This window comes from Clarias gariepinus, chromosome 14 (genome assembly GCF_024256425.1).
Source record: "Clarias gariepinus isolate MV-2021 ecotype Netherlands chromosome 14, CGAR_prim_01v2, whole genome shotgun sequence".
NCBI lineage: Eukaryota > Metazoa > Chordata > Actinopteri > Siluriformes > Clariidae > Clarias > Clarias gariepinus.
In genome coordinates this window covers 27,373,783-27,396,639 of record NC_071113.1, presented here as the reverse complement: position 1 = coordinate 27,396,639, position 22,857 = coordinate 27,373,783, and the positions used below count along the sequence as shown (strand labels likewise).

General features: G+C 39.6%; 1 protein-coding gene across 3 annotated transcripts in view; it reads right to left on the bottom strand.

Moving 5' to 3' along the window:
* The window catches only part of LOC128541539 (caskin-2-like), a 74,565-nt gene that overhangs the window by 41,418 nt on the left and 10,290 nt on the right, over positions 1 to 22,857 (bottom strand). For all 3 annotated transcript variants that reach the window (XM_053512006.1, XM_053512007.1, XM_053512008.1), the window contains exon 3: positions 7,578 to 7,629. In XM_053512006.1, the coding sequence (XP_053367981.1) occupies positions 7,578 to 7,629 (52 nt within the window). The remainder of the gene's footprint in view (positions 1 to 7,577; positions 7,630 to 22,857) is intronic.

Here is a 22,857-nt window from a genome sequence, read left to right as displayed (position 1 = left end):
CTTCACCCTTTCTGGTGTTATGAAGAATAGGGGAGCGCACTAATGTCGGGTAGAAATTGGTTATGACTGAAATTAGGGGAGAAAAATCAGGAAAATCCTGAGAAATAATTAATCGAAAAAGAAAAAAAGAAAGCGTGACTTCCTGATGAGGATTTAAGAGCGCTGAACTAGTTAAATCTAGCACACAATGGTTTCAAAAGATCGTAGATAGAGTGATGAAGTTACTGTATATTACTCTACACTTGTGTCCCCGTCCTTTTTCATGCTCATTTCCGTTTGTTTTTTTTTTTTGTTTGTTTGTTTGTTAGATTTTTATATGAAATTACATAATAATCGCGTTTTAACATGAACCTAAATGATCTCATTTCCTGTACAGGCTCTACCGACGATTTCAACACTGGCAGGCTTTCATAATCTCGACACAACATCGACTTTCAGACTGTGTTACAATAAAACCAGCCGTGAGTGATTAAAGGACTCGGAGATTGGGAATGACAGGATATATATTTACAAGCGGAGGTTGTGGTGGTTATGGATGCGCATTACAGCCACGCAACTCGCTGCAATGTTTTGGAATTTTGGAGAATAAGGAAATAAATCAAGCTGAATAAAGCGGGCTGATCCTCTAATGGTCTGGAGATGAACGTGGTCTCGGCCTGAGGGAGAGTCACGAGCAGAGAGCTCAGCCATTACCGCTCACCTGGCTGGGCTTGAGTTAAAGAACATCCACGTTTATCTTACTAGTGTAATGGATGTGTACTGATAACTCGTGTGTGTGTGTGTGTGTGTGTGTGTGTGTGTGTGTGTGTGTGCTGTACATTTTACAGAGTTTGTCTACATACATGTACTTCAACAAGACTTTTAGACCAAACAGCAGTGATGCACGAGCACACACACACACACAGTACCTACAGTAAACATACACACACGTACGTACAGTTTGTTTTAGCCCAGATTTGCACCCTCCGCCTATCACACATCTTTGATAAGAGTGATCCAGCATGTATACACATGTCCAGAAAATGATAAACACACACACACACACACACACACAGACATATACATACCTCATCATGCATAGACAAACACAGACACTCAAACATATACACATGCCTCATCCCACATAGACTGACACACATTCAGATAGACAGTTACACACACACACACACACACAAACACACACACACACACACACCTCATCATACAAAGACAGAGAGACAAACGCAGACTTGCACACAGTTTATTACACATAGACAAACCTAGACACAGACAGACAGCAGAGAGACAGACAGCTCATTATACGCAGAATCACAGACAGACACACAGACAAAACACCTCATTATACGCAGAATCACAGACAGACACACAGACAAAACACCTCTGTTTCCTCTGAAGTGGTGTGTGTGTGTGTGTGTGTCTAAGCAAACATGATTAATGAGTGACACACATCTAAAGAATGATCACTGTAGTCTCAACAATTCAGAAGGAAAAGTAAAGAAGAAAAGCAAGCAGTGTTCAGAACGTGATGAAGAAAAGAAGAAGAAGAAGAGGAGAGCTGCACAGAGCCAGTGGCGGTGATGAATAATAAAATGTTTTTCCTCTTTCTCGGCTGCAGCTCCCAGAGGAAGCCGTTCCTCAGCAATGCTCACGAAATCGCAAATTATCTCCCGCATTACCGCCGCTCCTGCTCCCTGATCTCCTCGTCTGAGGAACGGCTCGCGGTACCCGTTCCTGTGCGGCGCCGGCACCCGAGCCTGGGGCTGGAGAGAGCAGGGAACCTCTCCTCTCATTTCATACACCTTTGTTCTACTTCAACTTTAGTTTAATTTGTGATGAGGAAAAATCGCTGTTTAAATGTTTTCTCTGTAAATAAGATGATGATAAAACATAGACCTTAATCATTCCTTATTTTCTTTCCTAAAAACTTTTAAAAGGAAAAGGGGATCCTAATCTGTACCCTGCCTTTTTACTTTCTTGTTGTTTCCTTTTGTAGCTTCGGGAAATATCATTCGGCTGGAAACGTGCACACTGTGTACCTTTAAAAATGATTCACAATGGAATTAAAAGACTAAAGTTACACACGTACTGTGCTTGCATTATCACTCCCTGTTGCCTATTTAAGTACTGCTTATTCTTCTGCTCTCTTCACCACTATTCTGTTACGAATCCCGATTCTGATTCTGTTGTGTGGACTCCAAAATTGATTTTTTTTTAAAAACTATTTTTACATTCATAATACAATTGGCTGATCAGCCAGCGATTGGTTGGGTTTTATTTCGATTGGTCGTGACCGGCGATCCAGACAAACGATTCTGTGCCGAGCGCGGTACTGTACTGTAACTTCCCAGTGGCGCAACAGAAACGCATTTCTATGGCGTTAGATTATCAAAAACCCTGCATGTTAAAAGCCCCCGGTCTGCTTTTTTCTCTAAACCTTGTGATCTAATTAGTCTCAGAACCCACTCATTAAACACGCTTCCACCAGTCTCAAAACACCACCAGTGCTAATTAGCTGAAAGCTGCATGCGTTAGAAACCCTGCGTGCTCACAGCCAGTCGACCCGCGCACTCAGTGCCAAGTTTCGTTTTAAGACTTTGGAGGCACATGAGGAGGTAAAACATCACCGTTTCTTTATGATCCTACAGGTGGCGCACTCTAAATTATTCATATGTTAAAATGTGTAGTAAGAGTGAATTATCTGCTAAATTTGTTTATGAATAAAAGTTATGGCATTTTTATTTATTTTTTTGCTTAATTTAATTTAAAGTTAAATGATCGACTCTGGTACTTGAAGTTAGTTTGTATTGTTTAAATGTGCGCTTGTGTTTTAAGTGAGAAAACCAACATTACTCATTAAACTTTTTTTTAAAGGTTTAAGATTGTAAATTTACAAAGATCACAATCTGTGAGAAAATATTTTGTGCATTGTTTCTTTGAGTATAAGCATAAATACCGAAACTTTACATCAAAATAGTTTGGGTTTTATCTGTGTGGTTTTTAGATGAAGCTTCTAAAATCCTTTAATTGTGTTTAATTGTGTGTTTTTAGTGAGTCATGGTAGCAATTTGGAACAAGGAAAAAATTGTTGGGTTTTGTTGCAACACAAAAGCTTTTTAATTACATTTGTTGATCGTTAGAAGCTTTATAAACCATATATAAAACTTTAGTTTACAACACCATCAGCCTCTTTCCTCTACCAGTTTCTGAATTTCTTCAGTTTTTAAAGACAGCGCCAACAACCACACTATACATCTGCGCTCCAATAACAGTATTATAGAGCTCAGAAACCCTAATTGGAGAACGGCGCATAACACGTGTACCAATACTAAACCCAGTATATACACACACACACACACACACACACCATACCCCATATACACACACACACACCATACCCCATATACACACACACACACACACACACACACACACACACCATACCCATACACACACACACACACACCATACCCACACACACACACACACACACACACACACCATACCCCATATACACACACACACACACACACCATACCCAGTATACACACACACACACCATACCCAGTTTACACACACACACACCATACCCAGTTTACACACACACACACCATACCCAGTTTACACACACACACACACACACACACACACACACACCATACCCCATATACACACACACACACACACACACACACACCATACCCAGTATACACACACACACACACACCATACCCAGTATACACACACACACACACACCATACCCAGTATACACACACACACACACACACCATACCCAGTATACACACACACACACACACACACACACACCATACCCAGTATACACACACACACACACACACACACCATACCCAGTATACACACACACACACACACACACACACACACACACACACACACACACACACACCATACCCCATATACACACACACACACACACACCATACCCAGTATACACACACACACACCATACCCAGTTTACACACACACACACCATACCCAGTTTACACACACACACACCATACCCAGTTTACACACACACACACACACACACACACACACACACACACCATACCCCATATACACACACACACACACACACACACACACACCATACCCAGTATACACACACACACACACACCATACCCAGTATACATATACACACACCAAACCCAGTATACATATACACACACCATACCCAGTATACAAACACACACACACACACACACACACACACCATACCCAGTATACACACACACACACACACACACACCATACACAGTATACACACACACACACACACACACACACACACACACACACACACACCATACCCAGTATACACACACACACACACACACACACCATACCCAGTTTACACACACACACACCACACCCAGTATACACACACACACACACACCATACCCAGTTTACACACACACACACACACATCATACCCAGTATACACATACACACACATCATACCCAGTACACACACACACACCATACCCAGTACACACACACACACACACACACACACACACACACACACACACACACCCAGTATACACATACACACACACCATACCCAATACACACACAAACCATACCCCGTATACACATACACACACCATACCCCGTATACACATACACACACCATACCCCGTATACACATACACACACCATACCCAGTATATACAAACACACACCATACCCCGTATACACACACACCATACCCCGTATACACATACACACACACCATACCGCGTATACACATACACACCCCATACCCACTATACACATACACACCCCATACCCACTATACACATACACACACCATACCCAGTATACACATACACACACATCATACCCAGTACACACACACACACACACCATACCCAGTATACCAAACGCAAAAGCTTACCAAACACACGTCTTTCTCATGTCTCTTGTACACAAAGCAGTTGCGCTTCACTTTCTTTTCATACTACTTTTGTAAATACTGAATTGCATCATGGCTCCCAAATACAGTGAAACCACTGCTTGTGATAGTTCACACCTTCTTAAAGAAAAATACACAGTGATTTTTAAATGTTTTGCTATAAATAACCATATGTGCTTGGGGACAATACAAAACAGTCCATGTGAGCTTTTATACCTTTAGTGTGTATCGTTTACCAGGACAGGTGCATGTGTTAAACATTTAATTAGCTTTACGATTTAAGAAGTAGGGTGCTTAAAGGGAAGTTTGGTTTGTTTTTTTTAATTGCTGCCTTAATTTCAAATTGAGGTACATACAGTATACGTTTATTACCATAGTTTTTGGCTGTTAGAAATTTTCCTTCTCCTCAGATTGACCGTGAAGCTTCTTTAGTCCCACCCAGCTAAATCAAGGAGATATTCTTTAAAAGGTATAAATGCATTTTGCACAAATTTATAGCCAGTTCCTGTTAGAGATATCTCATTTTGCTGTCAAACTTGAAAAAACCCGAACTATTCCTTTAAGGCCCAAAGGTGTATCTTAAATCACATACAGTATACAGTAAGGTTTATTATGTTAATATTCCCACGTGAAGGATATAGTAAAAAAAAAAAAAAAAAAAAAAAAAGAAAAATGTACAGTTAATGGCAACATTGCTAGCAAGTCAAACCAGTACGTAGAACCAAAAAAACGTAGCACCATGGGTCCCAAGGACGTAACACAGGACTTTTATCTCGTCTCATTATTCATGTCCTATGTAAATAACAACCTGTCTGAATAATATTAATTATAGTGCATCAGCATATGGACTCGCAGAGAAAATTAAAATGTCTTTGCATTTATAACCGACACAAAAATAATCTAACAAATCGATTAACTGGTTAAGCAGAAGAAAGAAAAAAATCTAATTCCATGAAATAAAAGGGATGTGGTACGGCCTGCGGGTGATAAGATATTAAATGTCAACACGCATAAAACGACACCATCACCGCAGTTCTAATGTTGTTCCGTCACATTGGATTCTCGCCACAATCTTGTTTTTACTGTGATTGGAATCGGGTTTTTTTTGTTTATGTTTTTTTTTTTTTTTTGGGTGTGTGCTAAGCAACATTATGAAACCGTAAGGAAGAAGCTGGGTGTGACCGATACTTAATAATATGGACCCAACCCAACAGCCCACAGTCCCACCTTAGATTATTATTTTTTTATTGGCTGACAATTCCAAGGTTTTTGAAATCCCAGGTCAAAGGGCATCTAGGTCCTTCCAGGTATAGAATGAAACAATATGAGCTGCTCCTTTTTCCTTTCAAGGAATTTTTGTAAAATGATGTCTAGTGAGAAAACTCAAGTGTTTTGACACCTAGCAAATGAAGGTGATTTTCGTGCAAGAGATAAAGCACTGTGCAAAAGTCTTGAGCCCCTTCCATTTCTTCACATTATTTATTCTTCATATTATTTCATTTCTTCAAATTAAGTAGATCAAATAAAATAAATTCGAACAGATGTCTTACTGTCACAGGCTGCAAAGTGCCTAAAGATACAATTTAAAAATCGGTTGGTTATGTACAATAACAACCTCAGCAGCGACCTCATTTCCCCGCTCGTCTGTTCCAACCACTGGCCTGGAATCACCGGCCTGATCATCTGCACCTGTTTTTTCACTGGTTCATGCCTTATGCTAAATCACAAACACCCATAACACCATACGTACGTAAAGCCACCTTAGGAGTGCCTTCAGGACAACCCAACAACAACGTACAACGTTCATGGATCATTTAGATCCAGAGGACATTTCCAGAAACCCATATTCCTATAAACACCGTATGAACCAATATTCATACAAATGCACCCGGCGTTCATAGGAGCGTTTTCAAGGTGAAAGTAACGTGTACACCAGGTGCCAGTTTGTCCTGATGTTCTTACACGGCCATATGAAAGCCAGATGTGCGCACAAATTGAGAGTCATCACGAGATATCCGCTCATTTCTTCACCATTTCTGGATTGGTACAATGAATACTTGGAACTCGGGTAAAGTTCTATGTTTTTTAATCTGCAACGTTTGCATAGATCATGTGATGTCTCGTGCAGCAGCTACAACTGCTAGATCTTCTCCTTCTTTGAAGGTCCTAAGGCGAATGTAAGAACGCTACACCCACTGTACAGTACAATAGAAAAGACAACTTTTTTTTTTCTTACATTGTTCTTAAGAATTGAACAGCAGCCGTACCAAGGAGGCTATAATGTCGACCACAAATGTCAACAAACTGCAGAATTCGGAGGAACAGGGAGATTCATACGAACCCAGCGTCCGTAAGAATATTTGTGACCGAGATTTTGGGTGATTTCTATGCTTGAATGATTTATCACTGTGTGGTTTAATAAAGGTACTCGGTACAGGGACTGAATTGAAATTGAGCGCGAAAAAAGATCCTAAATAAGCCTGGAGAACTATTCATCAAGACTACATCAAAAAAAAAAAACATGGAATCACATCTTGGAATCAAGGGCTCAAGGCTTTTGCACAATACTGTAAATAAATAAATCTAATGCAGTTGCTTAAGCACATCTAACACTTACCCATCTGTGTCCTGGAAGTTGATGTTCAGTTTCTTTGTCGAGCTTAGTAACTCTGCGCACACACACCAAAAAAAAAAAGGTTAGATTAATATAATATAGAAACATAACACATACAACAAATCTATCACTTCTCATTTAAAAAAAAAAAACCCTTATGAGTTATGATTGTTCCTCTGCATGAACGCACTTGTCTCACGTTTGCACCTCATCAGGTTTCCACCCAGATGACGTGGCAGGTGATTGATGTGTCCTTACTGTGCATTTAACGTGCCAGATTTGTATTTCTTTTTTTTTTCTTTTACATTTAATTCGACAATTATTTTACACACGAAGCAGTGTGTCTGGTTTGCACCCTGCTTCAAGTGTGGAATAATCCGGATTATAATATCTTCTATATGATTAAATCCTAAAAGAATGTTAGGAAAAAATCATTTTAAACAAAGTATTTGAAACTCGATCGCGGTGTCATCGTGGGGATAAGCCGGCGCCTGCACACAGCCTCGCTGCTGTACGCCGTCCAAACAATGCTGCCTCCGTGACCGTGAAGGTGTGTACTGTTACTAACCAAATTAGGAGTGTTTTCCTTCACGCCATGAGCTTCAAGACTCACACGGATGTCATTCCAGCATCCACTAAAGTGTGTTTAAACTCCAGAAACGATCAGCTATGAATAGCTTGCGCTCTAACCACACACAGACCGCTAAGACTGAAGGAAATCCAACTGCTCGGTTATATTTAGTGATAGTTTGGGTTTTTTGTTTTTTTCCTTTGGTGAGAAGAATGCCAAGGCGCTTTTCTTCTCTGTAATTTCCAATCCCAATGCTAATGTAGAAACCCTGTTATTTATGCAGTAAGAGCATAGTTTTGGTTTCGTGTCGCATTTATGGCGATCGCCTAGAATGTATCGTATGCTGTTTTTGTCTAGTCGTCCATCTAAGGAGAGGAAAAAAAAATAAAAAAAAGAATCATGTCTGGCATGCACATTTTTAGCTTTGGTAACCTTTAACTATAATAAAAAAAAAAGTGTTCACTTGTCTTGCAGATGAACTCTCTTTCAACCAGGATCAGCTGTTATTGGGAGATCAAAGTCGAATCGAGTCAAGTCAAGTCGGCTTTTATTGTCATTTCAAATCACATACAGTCAGTACACAGTGAAACAAACAAACTTCCTCCAGGACCAAAGTGCTACGTACAACATACAGTACATTTACACCATAAATGAACAACACTAGCTAAGAACTATACGAGAAGACAAAAAGAAAATGCTTAAAGACAACAAAGAAGGAATCAGAGGTAGCTCAGTGGTTAAGGTCCTGAGTTTAAACCCAAGTACCACCGAAATTAAATAAAATAAAATTTTGAAATTCTTGTTGGTAGACAGGGGTCAGAGCGCAGGGTCAGCCATTTTACGGAGCCCCTGGAGCAGACAGGGTTAGGGGCCTTGCTCAAGGGCCCAACAACGCCAACCTGGCGGAGCTGGGGCTCGAACCAATGATCTTCCGAGCCTAAACACACTGAGCGGCCACTGTTGGGCCCCTGAGCACTGTTGGGCCCTTAACCCCTCAATTGCTCAGCAAACAGTAACAAACACGACACGATGCGATTCACTGTAACAATGTAACGCTGACCAGTACACAGAGCTGACATGAGGTAGTGCTAATAAATTGGCCGTGAGACGATAAATGCAGTAAACATTTCCTGTTGTAGTTGCAGCAAAGAAAAAGTTCTTGTTCAGATCAGAACATAGTGTTCTTTAAACAGTTTCTACCTCCTGCTTCACATAATGTACTGTACAAGCAGGCATACACACCGATCAGCCATTATTTCACATTTTGGCTTCCTCTATTTTGACATATTTTGGATATTGTTGATTTTAAACTGTATAATCTTTACAGGGCTTGTATTTTGTGCACTGCCGAAGAAGTACTGTGTCTATATTAATGTTTAAAAAAGTCTGTCTCTGTCTGTCTGTGTGTCTGTCTGTGTGTCTGTCTGTGTGTCTGTCTGTGTGTCTGTATCTGTGTGTCTGTATCTGTGTGTCTGTATCTGTGTGTCTGTATCTGTGTGTCTGTATCTGTGTGTCTGTATCTGTGTGTCTGTATCTGTGTGTCTGTATCTGTGTGTCTGTATCTGTGTGTCTGTATCTGTGTGTCTGTGTCTGTGTGTCTGTCTGTGTGTCTGTCTGTGTGTCTGTCTGTGTGTCTGTCTGTGTCTGTCTGTCTGTGTCTGTCTGTCTGTGTCTGTCTGTGTCTGTCTGTGTCTGTCTGTCTGTGTGTGTCTGTCTGTGTGTGTCTGTCTGTCTGTGTCTGTCTGTCTGTGTGTGTCTGTCTGTGTGTGTCTGTCTGTCAGTCACAGCATGACACTTTTGCAGTACTCAGATTTATGCCTAAAGTTTTACCTGCACTACAAGTGAAATCCAAATGTCGAGTACAAGTGATGTTATGAACAGTTGTGCGCCGGATTTAATCATCTACTTTAATATAAACTACAAATTAGGCAACAAACCCCTGTAAATATTAATCAGAAAATTTAAACTGAATATTTTTACTGGGATTAGTTAATATTTTCACCGCTGACATAACAGCGCTGGAGTGGTCTAAGTAAATTTTAACAAGCTGGAGTCGTTTTTAGGACCAAAAAAAAAAAAAAAAAAACCTGTTTCTGCTCTACTTTTTCATTTTCTCATCTGTGATTCACTCCGATTACCGAACAGGAAGTTTATTTGGCTGATGACGAAAGAAGTACAACGTGACATAAAACAAAGCACAAGATACTCAACCTTACGCAATTGTATTTCTCTGTATAATACCTCTCTTTCTGTACAGAGAGTTCTACCGTACAGAAAGACAGACAAATTTCTATAAACTCTTTTCCTGCCAACGACGTGTACCTACGCTAGGTGAAAATAAAACGAAGAACAGATTGTAGTAGTTGTTCACGAAATACAAAACTTCAGGACTTACAGGAAACACCACACCCTGTCATTGAATATTTTCCAACAAGAGCACACCTCTGGGATGTTTATTCCTTGCTCAGCATGGAATGTTTCGTAATGATACTTACGTTCATTTATTCAAACCGATTGATGACACAAATAAAGGGGATGTGATTCGAACCGCCAACCCATAACCCTAACGGTGTGAGGCAGCACTGCTAACCACTGAGCCACCATAGTGATAAATTATACATTTGTTATGAGACAAACTCACAGAAGTGCATACTTTTTTCAATTGATTGAAAGATTGTTTTTAGTACTACAAGAGACATTTAAATCAAACCGGGACTTCTAGTCTCATAAGCAGGAAAACTGTACACACAATCATTCACCAACACCACTTGCACGTTACAGGAACTCAACCACATTCCCTGTACAGTCCTGACCTCGCTCCGAGCCGTTTCCACATGTTGGAGTCATTAAAGGAGTTCCTGAGAGGCCAGCATTTCAGGTATAAAGTAAGCAGTCTGATCATTCTAAGAAACCTTTTTAAACAGGCACTAATAAAACCCTGGAGAGTGTAGAAAGGAGGTGAAGAGGCGGGTACAGGCAGGTTGGAATGGGTGGAGAAAAGTTTCAGGTGTGTTGTGCGATAAAAGAGTATCAGCGAGAATGAAAGGAAAGGTGTACAGGACAGCGGCGAGACCAGCGATGCTCTACAGCTTAGAGACAGTGGCACTGAAGAAAAGACAGGAGGCAGAGTTGGAGGTAGCAGAGCTGAAGATGTTGAGGTTCTCCTTGGGAGTGACAAGGATGGATAGGATCAAGAATGAGTTCATCAGAGGGACAACCCACGTTAGATGTTTTGGAGATAAAGTCAGAGAGACCAGATTGAGGTGGTTTGAACATGTTCAGAGGAGAGATGGTGAATATATTGGTAAAAGGATGCTGAGGTTGGAACTGAAGGCAGATGATTCGCTGTGGCGACCCCTGAAAGGGAACAGCCGAAAGACAAAGAAGAAGAAGAAAAAGACTAATGAAACCCTGGGATGAGTGCATTAGCACAGCAGGAGATTATATAGAGACATAAAGGTAGTTTTTACTCTTCATGACTGTGCACAATCAAAAGTCCCTCTTTGACTTAAGCGCCTAATTGGGCATCGATTTGTCCTAGGAGACCGCCTGTTCTAGGCTTCGTCAATGAAGCGGAGTCGAATTATACTACCCACATTCATACAGCAAAGTTACTCAAGCATTTCCTTCAATAATTAACCGCTGCAACGGGTTGTAAAAAAAAAATGGCTGAACAGAGCGTGAAACGTGATCTAGGTCAGTGAGTGAAAAGATGCTGAACAAGTGTGTGCTGAAACTCTCAGCGATTGAACACAGCATGGAATTCCCCATGCTGCGGAGATGTCGAGCAGTCATCAGGAAAAGACTGTGCATTTCACTAACTCTCTTATCTGTGAATGGGAGGAGACGATGTGTGTGTGTGTGTGTGTGTATGTGTGTATATTTCATCCTAGACAAACTGATGGATGTCCTCATAAAAGTCACTATAAAACTTCTGCTATATGTAACGACTGATGGAGGTAGAAAGCAGATGAGCCATGCGTGCTAGACAAAAAATTGCTCATTTTAATAAGCTCAGACTTGCTTCGAGTAATTAAGAGTTGAAACGGAGCAGGGTTAAAGACATAACTGCATACTTACTCACCAGTCAGTACACATACAGCCACCTGCCCCATCCTGTCTACTCCAAGGCCTCACTCAGTCAAGCACTTACTCCAACCATCAAACACGCACGCACTTCCTTCTCAGATCCACACTTGCTCAAACACCCTTCTCTATCCTGCATTAGCCTCATCAAGCGCAGATCCGGCTTCTAACTTCCCTCTTCTTCTTCCTCGCGCGCACTGAAAAAACTCTGTGCCTCTTTAATCATTTCTTCCCTCCAAAATTCGGTGGGAGGAAAATCCCAAAGTGCAACAAATTCTTACGCCCTACATTGTTTGGCGTTCGCAGTGTCAGGAGGAAATCACAGCGCTGTGAGCCGTGCACTGACCCACTATTGTTTATTTCAGAATTTGCATCTTTGTGGGGTTTTAAACCGAAGATTGTTTACAAAAACAAAGTTCTCTTATGTCTTATGGCCCTAGTGTTACAGGTTAATTCCATTACTAACTATTAGATGCTCAAAAGAAAGATTTGAAACTGTCGACACAATCAGAGCTCCAACATACAGGTTACGTCCATCAGAAGAAAAAATGGGAGCAAATATAACTACTATCCAAAAGATCAAACTGTGTTTATATTGATAAGCTGAGTTGAAGGGCTGCTATACAACAGTTAGTTCTGAACGAGTAATCTGATTGCACAAGAGGCATTCCACTTGTGCAATCAGAGTGGTTATAATGGAGCATGACAGCACTGGGACATTTAATTGTATGCATCACTCCACATCACAAATCGTTAATTACACTTACTGATGGTCACAGCATGGGGGGAAAGTAGGTCTTTACTTTTGGTAGGTTTGTCCGGAAAAGTACTGGATAGAGGAGAGAGCAGCTGCCTGCCAAAACCCACATATTGAACAAACACAGTTTCAACAAGAAAACACATCTGATAACGTTGTCATCAGTCTCGTCAGTAACTGCGCCTGAGCCATCCCGAGTTGAAAAGTTGTTCTGTTCATGACTAACACAAGCTACAAGGCTCTAAACCGTGATCAAGGGCACTACTTGGTGTGTGGAACAAGGGATTGTACACCCTACATATCGAATCTTTCCATTGAACTCTATTTGAGATTCAACCCCGAAACCTGAAAGTTGGTTCATATTTTAAAGAGGAATAAGTGCAAATCTTGTAAGCTACTCAGGACAGTCCACCACTTCCATGTTTATTCTTCCAATCTTTTGGCTACACCTGTCCGTCACCAGCTTACTCTAGTTTGGCCAGTGGCGATCATTTACACCAGTCAGGGAAGGGTATGTATTGGCAAAGCAAAAAAAATTTATTCAATTAACAAATAAATCATAATCTGTGAATATTAAATGTCCTGCACCCTCGTGCCTCTGACTGCATCGTACTGTATGACCATGCTGATATAAAGAACAACAGCACTCACTCTTGTGTGATGCTGCTTAATTATAAAGACAAACCAGCTATAAAAGAAGATATACAACAATGTAAGGCAGTGGAACTAAGTTCAAATTTAAGTTCTGATTAATCAAATTTTCTTCGAGCCAAGGTCCAAATTTCACGCTTGTGTTAGGATTCAGATCTCTATGTGCAGTCATTGGTAGTTTAGAAAAAAATAAATACATGTGGACAGTTTGATCTTTGATGGCTGTGTATATTTTCCTGTATTTATATGAAATACAAATAACAATCTTTAATCAGTCTTTAGTGAATCTTTATTTGCATGCTGCTGTGCCGTAAACGACTCGGGTTGCTCGGTCATACCGGGCTCTCAGTTCAGGTATTTTGCTGAAGGTTCAGTTTGTTCAGTTTTCATAGCCTACTTTTCTTTTCCTGGAGTAAACCACGCACGCTTTTAATTCAGTTATTTCTGCACACAGTAAACTATTGTGCTAATTGGACCTGTAAAGTAACGCACATAGCCACGCCCACCTCGAGGAAAAAAGGTGCTAGATTACCAGTATATTACTTATTCACATTTATCAGAAAGGCATCAGGGTCCAAATAGAACTGTCCCTTGGTCCAAATCCACACCGCAGTCCATAATTTAGTGATGCCTGATGGAGGGGTCCACCGCAATCCAAAAACTGTACGCAGTACAAAAACATTTTAAATTAAGAAAGGTTAAGTACACTATAATTTATTACTTGTAAAACTTTTGCCCATGGTCCATCATCTGTCTAGTGTTTAATTTATATATTAAAATATTAAAGTAACTTTTGCATGTATAACTCGGCTACAGTATGAGTTCCAGTACTGATATTATTTGACCAGATCTTTATCCAAGTGTGCAGGGTTTTAGAACTACATATGGGGATTTTGGCAGTGTGATCTGGCAACCCTGCTGAGCGCATCGTCAGTTTGCTAAGTTGATTTTTCTTGACAGACGTGATCCATGAGACCACTTGTGGAATGCCTCTCGTTCAATCTGATTAGTTGTTAAGAACTAACTGTTGCATAACAGCTGTAAAAGGAAATCTGAGATACTGAATGTCTCCTAATGTTCCTTGTAGTCCTCATTTTGACCTAGGAGTATGAAATCGTCTGTATTTTAAATACATGTTTCCGTATGTGCTAGGAGTCGTTTCAACGACATGCTATAACACAGCCTTGAGACGGACACCTTCATGATCACAGGTGCGCATCGAATCCTTAAACTGTGATGCCTATAAAGTATTTCCAGTCAAAACCATGTTAATCTTATCTCTAAATCACTCTCTCCGATAACATACTGCTGGAATGTAAACATGACAAAGAGTGTGAGTTCGTATTAAGCCTATACTTATGTGTATTGTTACTTGTAGGTGTGACTCATAAACATGTACGTAATAACGCTAATTTCATATTATTCACTCATGACTAAGTAACGCATGCACAGACCTGAGATTTTAAACAAGTGAGATAGATACGACTCACTAAATGTCCTGAAATCTGAAAATAAAAAAAAATAAAATAAAATAGAACTGGTGGAAGGAAACACTTTCCTCTTTGGATTTTGGTGCTGCAATCCATTTATCTAAGCTGAAGTCCTAATAGGAAGTAATCTTGAAAAATGAAAGTTTAACAAGAAACTTTAGATGAACAAAGCAGTATTATTTAATACAATACCAGAATAACAGATTAGACTGTGACAAATGTTCGGCAGTTACCACGATATGAAACTTAAAATGTCAGCAGATAGCATTTCTAAAATTTCTTTAAAAAAAAAAAAAAAAAAAAAAAAACACTTCATTGTGGAATTTTGAAAAAGGATATCATTGAAGGGAATATGTTTTATGCCACTTCCTTAAGGGTTAACATGATATCGATATGGCTTTATAATACAGTGGAAAATAGTTTCCATATATTTACATGTGATTAAAATATGAGGTAAGCAGAAAAAAAAAATCATGATGGAAAATGACGTAATGGTTACAAAAAAAAAAAAAAATGTGAATTCAAACCAGCAATACATACAGAGGAGTCCAAAAAAAACAACAAAAAAAAAAGTAACACTAGATCATAACACTGTCTCCATAGGTTTGTACAGTGGACACTATGCATGATGGGAGCATCGCTTCATGTGCTTCACTTCTTATCCTGACACGCCCATCACTCAATCCTGAGTTCTCATTACATTATGAGTGTATGGAAATACTCTTACTTTCACTATTAAACATACTGTAACTCGTTTTTTTGTTTTTTTTTATGATGCAACTTTAATATTGTTTAAGTGATCTCCACTTATGACCGCATTTCTGCAAAGTTGACGGTTCAGCATAAACTGAACCCAGTAGTCAGTTGGTGATTCCTGAGGCTGGTGACTCTAAATAAACTTAGCAAAGGTCAGTTTTGGTCTTGCTTTTTTGGGAAGGTCTTCATGAGAGACAGTTTCATTATGGTGCTTGATGGGTTTTGCAAATGCACTCGACACAATACTGGTCTTGCAAGAACTGTTCCAGGACAGCTGACCTTCATGTCTTCAAGTAACAACTGACTGTTGTTGTTGTTGTTGTTCTTACTTAATTACCCAATGACATCTGTGTAATAAATGAAAAATAAAATCAATAAATAAAAAAATAAATAAAAATAAAAAATTAGCCTAGGGTTACACAAACTTGTATACAGGACCAGACAAACACTTGGACGCACCTTCTAATTCAGTGTTTTGTTTTTTGTGACTTCTTTTCTACATTCTAGAGCAATGCTGGAAATTTCAAAACTTTGAAATATTTTCGAAGAAAATAAATCACAGGGGGAAAAAAAAAACCACTAAATTAGAAGGCGTGTCCAAGCTTTTGTCTGGTCCTGTATACACGTTTGCTTAACCCTAGGCTAAATACTTTTTATTTATTCCTAAAGATTCACACCTTATAGCAATTTAAAGGCACCACCTTCTACTGGCATGTTTGTTGAACCAGAGAACCTTGTACACATGTGGAACCCCACATAGACTTTAGGATTTAACAGAATATGTGATATGGCTCTCACTCTGAATCTTCAAAATTCCTTCTATTTGAAGAGACCTTACAAAATGCTTCCACAAGTAAGTTACCAGGACAACCGTGTTTGCGGTTAACTCTGTTTGGCACGGAGCATGTTCCAAGTGATGCAAGCTTTTGCCTTACATAACGTGGTGCATGTGCCGTGACCTTGGACATACGGACGGCAAATTCTGTCCAGCTTTTGACCTCCTCGTCCCACTCATGTAGGCCTGATCACAGAGGCTGTTGTGCTGTGACAGAGCCTCCCTATAAATCTACATGCCATGCCCAGCAGGCAGTGGGCACTCCATCTACAGACGCCCGCCTGATCTTTACAAATTAGAGCAGAGGATGGAAAAGATGTGAAATGGCTGCAGTGGGCCTTTCTTTAAAAAAAAAAAAAAAAAAGTTCAAGTTTTAACATGATCCAACATTCCAAACATTGCTCACCCACCCAGTGTCTCTCTTTCTTTATCTCCTTTACACACACACACACACACAGTTTAACACAAACAGTCTTTGTATTAATCAACAGTGGTCTTTTCTCCCCGGATGGTGTGCTGTATCGTATGTGGGCATCTTTCTGTGAAATGGACTGCAGTCAATTAACAAAGTTCTCTTGGTACAGAAATGTAAACACAATGAACATGATGAGGATGATGATGATGATGATGATGATGTGACCTAAACTTAATACCCGAGTGAACCCATTTTACTTTCTACTGTAGGGGTGTTAAATACCCAGGTGATGCCGAAACACTCTTCAGTATCTACGACATGTGAAGATAAACAGAGTAAAAGGACAAGGTGAACTGAAGACGTGGAATTCAGCAGCCAACCATTTAAAAACCTGAATTAACCTCTTAAAACCCGAGCTTTTATTTTGCATGCATTTTTAGTTTTTACTATATATTTCGATTGATAGCATTAAACGCATAAAATCTAAGTGTCGTCTTTGAACACAAAAATGAGTCTGACACCTTCTTAAGTTTATACTATTTAGTGTATTAAATATGCGGTTTATTGAGCTTTTCGAGCCACGGTTTTATTTAGGTTGACAGCTGACTGCACGCTCCAGTATACACATTTTGTGTTTTGCTGCAGGTTTACAATTTAAATTCTGCTTTTTATTTTATAAATTCGACAAGGACACAAATAGACATTAAGTATTTTTTTTTTATTATTATTATTCAACCAAGCATCTTTTTTTTTTCAGATTCAAAATGCTTTTGTTGCATGCAGAAATAAAATTTCGTTTTCATTTTTATAGTGCAACACACTATAGCTTTTTATACATAGCGAAAAGGTAAAAAACGATATACAGTGCTATCTTAATTTTAGATGTCAAAAAAAGTTTGTGGCTCGCAGCGTTTTCTTTTTTTTTCTGTTGGTCAGTTACTTCGTTATTCAATCTGTCAACTAGTTAATTTTTAGTTACCTAATCGATTAGTCATTCTGCACAGTATAAGTGTTCTCAAATTCAAATTTTATTTGTCACATACACATTCATACACAGTACGATATGCAGTGAAATGCTCAGAGAACTGCTTGTGATCTAAAAATAAAAGAATAGGAATAGGAATAGGAAATAAATATGAAAATTTAAATAAAGGGTAAATTTAACTAGGAAAAAATAAAATAAAATATACAAATTAAAGTTAAAAATTAAAAGTTAAAAATAAAAAGTTAAAAATAAAAAAAGTTAAAAATTAAAATTAAAAAATTAAAATTAAAAAGTTAAAAAAAAAATAACTGTACTGTTCTGTTAACTGGAATGAGAAAGGGGAACGGAAATTGGAATGGAAGGGGATGGAAAAAAAAAACTGAACTGAACTGGATTCTATTGGATTGGAATAGCCTGGAATAGCATTGAATTGTGTTTTCCACACACAGTACAGCTTGCCACTCAAGTATATCAAAGGCCGCCCAAGTATATTCGCCGATCCTTTTAAAAAATCTGTCCATCTGCCATCCGCGATCGATTAACTATTGCAGGGGCCAGGGGTAGCTCAGTGGTTAAGGCATTGGACTACAGTTCGGAAAATCCCAGGTTCAAACCCCACAACCACCAAGTTGCCACTGTAGGGCCGTTGAGCAAGGCCCTTAACCCTCAACTGCTCAGATGTGTAATGAGATAAAAATGTAAGTCTGGATAAGAGCGTCTGCCAAATGCCTAAATGTAAACTAGTAGTGGACAGTTTACTCTCGCGCTAGCGGAACAAACTGGTACAGGAGCCGTAATGTGAGCGCAGTATAGAGACACAGTACATGCCCATGCAACCTTTTTTTTTTTTTTAATTAAGTAAAATTTTTATAGTTCGTTAAAAAATCAAATAAAAATGCCAGCCCCTTCTGAGGGCTACCATCGCAAGTATATTTCAGAGCTGTGGGAAACGCTGAATTGTCACATGCTATTGAGAGCAGTAAGGTTTAAAACAGCTCTCAACTTTTCAACATTTCAAGCACACTGAAAGCTTTAGGGATCTTCCTCAAACATCTAAAGGCAACATGCTGGCAGCCCTGAAGATATAATCTCCCATTCTCTAACGCGCAACTAAAACGTCTGAGCTACTCTACAACATAAAACCCTGAGAACCTGGTATGTCTCCCAGGTCTGCAGGTCGGGATAGAAAGTGAGGCAGAGTGTAATTCCTTATCCATACATAGCCAGCTGAGTGTCAGAGATGGCTTCCTGCCCAGAGCAGCAACTAAATCCACGAGGGTGTTTGTGGCTGTGAGATTATACCATCTCAATAAATACTTGCGACTCGCTTCATCTCTCACACATCCTACTTAAAAACAAGAATAGAAACCAAAGGAATATATACAAGTGAGCTTGATTCTGATCCATACTGAGATTTAAAGGAAGAGATCATCATTTTTACCTTCTGTAGGTGAAACTCCGTCTTGTCCAAACCAGTCTCGGCTCAATGTGGCAAACAATACATATGGTTTATCAGTTATCTTATAAGAAAAGCAAGCAATTTACATTAATTTGCTGTTTTCATAGTTTGCTTTATACTTTATACTTCATACTCAAGGCCTTTATCTTCACAAAGTTGACCCCTAGTCTTGTGGCCGGGTCAAAATCTTCGCTTCCTTCCTTTGCCCATCATTCACTTCCAACTTCACAACTTTCCTATACTTTTGTAAGAATTTGACAATAACAGTACAAGAATAAGATTCAATACAAAAAGGAAAAAATTGCATTTTTTAACCCTTTTTACTCTGATTATAACCTATAAGAGAACATAGTGCTATGAAACATGAGCTGAGAAGAATCAATCAGTTTGTTCCGAAGCACCTCTTATGAAAAAGAGGGCTGGTGGGATGACGTTGTCCACCCTTGAATCTTAACGGTGTTTTCACACATGACATTATCTCCAGCAAAACAGGAAAAGGGTATTATTTTTTCCATAGCCCAAAACAATGGCTTCCTTAACCGAGCCATCTGGACCATGATGTAAAGCATTCTTCAAACCAGGGCTTGATTTTCCTTCGAGTAATGTATATTATGTTGCTGAGATCTAAAGCATCTGCATTAAGATGTATACATTAAATGTACCGTTACGTCAGAAAGTATTTGTACTGTAACTCCAAGTAGACCTACTTAACACACAGATACGATAAGAAACTGGAGCATGTGGTAATTAGATACATGTTAAATATTCATGTTCTCTCTATGGCTGACTCTGATATTAGAACAGACATCTGGCCTATTGTTTGTGTCAGCATATAAAAATTGTGTGTTGCTGCAGACGCAGAGCAATTCATCTTTTCATAAACTTGTTGTGAATTGTTGAACCTTCCCCACCCCCTTGTATTTCAGCACAGGATGGTGAGATGTTTGTTCACCCAGGCCCAGATGGAGTATATGGAGCATAATGGCCACAGTGATGTATGAAGCTCACAGGCTATGTAAACACACTCGACTCTCCGTAACCGAGCCTCTGACGTAGTATGGTCGCAGCAGGAAGTGAAGGGAATGAGCAGCACAGAGCACTGACTGAAAAAAAAGGGGAAAAAAAGACAACAGTATGGAAAAGCGAGCTTAAAAAGTCTGTTCAAGTCAAATCGGGACTCTTGATTGTGCAGAATAACAGAACATTTAGGCATATTTCTCTATAGAATTGCCTGCTACAGTAATTCACTTATCTCAGCGTTTCACTACTGCTTGGATACCATTGAGGTAGAAAGTCTTCTCAGTATGCTGGAGCCATGATTGGACTGCTTGCTTCACATCTGAAACGCTGGCCTTCCAGGAACTCCCTTAACGGCCCAAGCATGTGGAAATGGCTTGGAGTGAGGTCAGGTGTGTACAGGGGGTGTGGCTGTAACTCTCAGCTGAGTTCCTGTAATGTACATGTGGTGTTGGTGAATGATTGTAAGTACAGTTCCCACAGACAGATGCATCTCTTCTGCAAGTTGGTGACAAGTTATACGTCGATTTTCAGGGATCAGATGTTGAATGTTTAGTGGGCTCCGAACCACCTCAGCCAAGATCATCATTCACTGGCCTTCTTAAAACAACATTTGCACCATTCAAATGTTTTACTGTAGATAAAAGTCTTATCACTGTACTCTGCTTCAAGTCTTCTATAAAGGTCAATTGCTTTTATGCCTTCATTCATGAGGAAGTTCAACACAAGTCCCGGTTTGACTTGAATGTCCCTCATAGAAAGACAAAGATAAGTCCTTTAACTGTGTCATGACACCAAGAAAAAACTAAAGAGACTGAAATAACAGAAAGCCTAAAGTTTTATTAACCCTTCTGTAAAGGATATTGCAGAAGTATTCACCCCCCGCTGGGGAAAATACCGGGCTTGTGGTTTGGGTTGGGACTGGTTTAATTTTAACACAGGTTCTAGTGGAGCTTTGGTGAAGGCTGAACTTTTGCCCTAGTCTGAAGTCTCTTGCAGCCTATAATAATAGGTATATCTTGAGCTCAGCTCTAAACATTTTTGCATTCCTTTCTTAGTATTAGGAGTGGTAATAGCATTCTTAGTACCCTTATAGTACGCTTTTTAAAATTACGTGGCACACTGACTTGGTGGTTAGCACTGCGGCCACACACCTCCGAGGGTGGGAGTTTGAATCTTGAATCAGTCTGTGTGTGTGTGGAGTTAATCTTGTGCTTGGTGGGTTTCCTCTGGGTACTCTGGTTTCCCCCGACACTCCAAAGACATACGGTATAGGCTGACTGGCATTTCGAAAATTGGGGTACGATCGGTTATGGGTGTATGTCTGTGGTATGTGAAGGGTTGGCACCCCATCCATGGTGATCTCTGACTTGAGCCCTGAGATCCTTGGGATAGGCTCCAGGATCTGTGAGACCATACACAGGATAAGCAGGATAATCCAAACTATGATACTGATATGCTGTCCATCTTTCCTGCTCATCCAGAGGAACCCTTGACCAGGCCTCCTGTTTATTCTCTGAATAGTGCCTTCTGTACCTGCTCACCAACCTTTGTTGAACCGCCTCCTCTGGGCAGAATAGTTGCCAGAACTTTGTCCTTTAAACGTTTTGAGTATTCAGCTTGACTGGCCATGATCGGTGAGCGGTCAATAAGTCACAGGTATAACCAACTCTGGGCTAATCTTGGTGAAAAAAATGTTCACCGTAACATCAACGAAGTAGATGTTCCTGTGCTCTCAGGAATGAGGGGTGTCATACTGGCAGTCTTACACTAATCATATCAAGAGTTGCCAATCATAGGCAGCTGGACAGCTCACTCCTATAATGCGTTATGATGTCCCGTAAGAGCTGCATTCCAAAGAGACGTGGTTGGCTGGAATCTTGGAGGAAGAATGTGATTCCTGGTCGATTGCTGCCGCATCGTTATCAGTTGGATTTGCAATTAGGATTTGTTTGAATAAGAGAATTTCCTAGAAACTTTCAAAGTTTGGGAGAAAATGTGCAATTTTTTTTTTAATACCTTAATAGTATTATTCTAAACATTGAATGCATTTGTTCAGTTTCAGAAATGTTAGAAAACTGTCTGTAGATGAGAAATTAGACCAGGATTTCCCCTTTAAAACAAATAATAAAATCAATACAATGGTGCATCCAGAGAATTAATACAGAGATTATACTTTTAGGTGGACTTGTTATACTGTAAATAATTGTGTGTAAAGTTTCAAGTTTTCTAAGTTCTGGCTCCCAGATGGTGTTATGTGC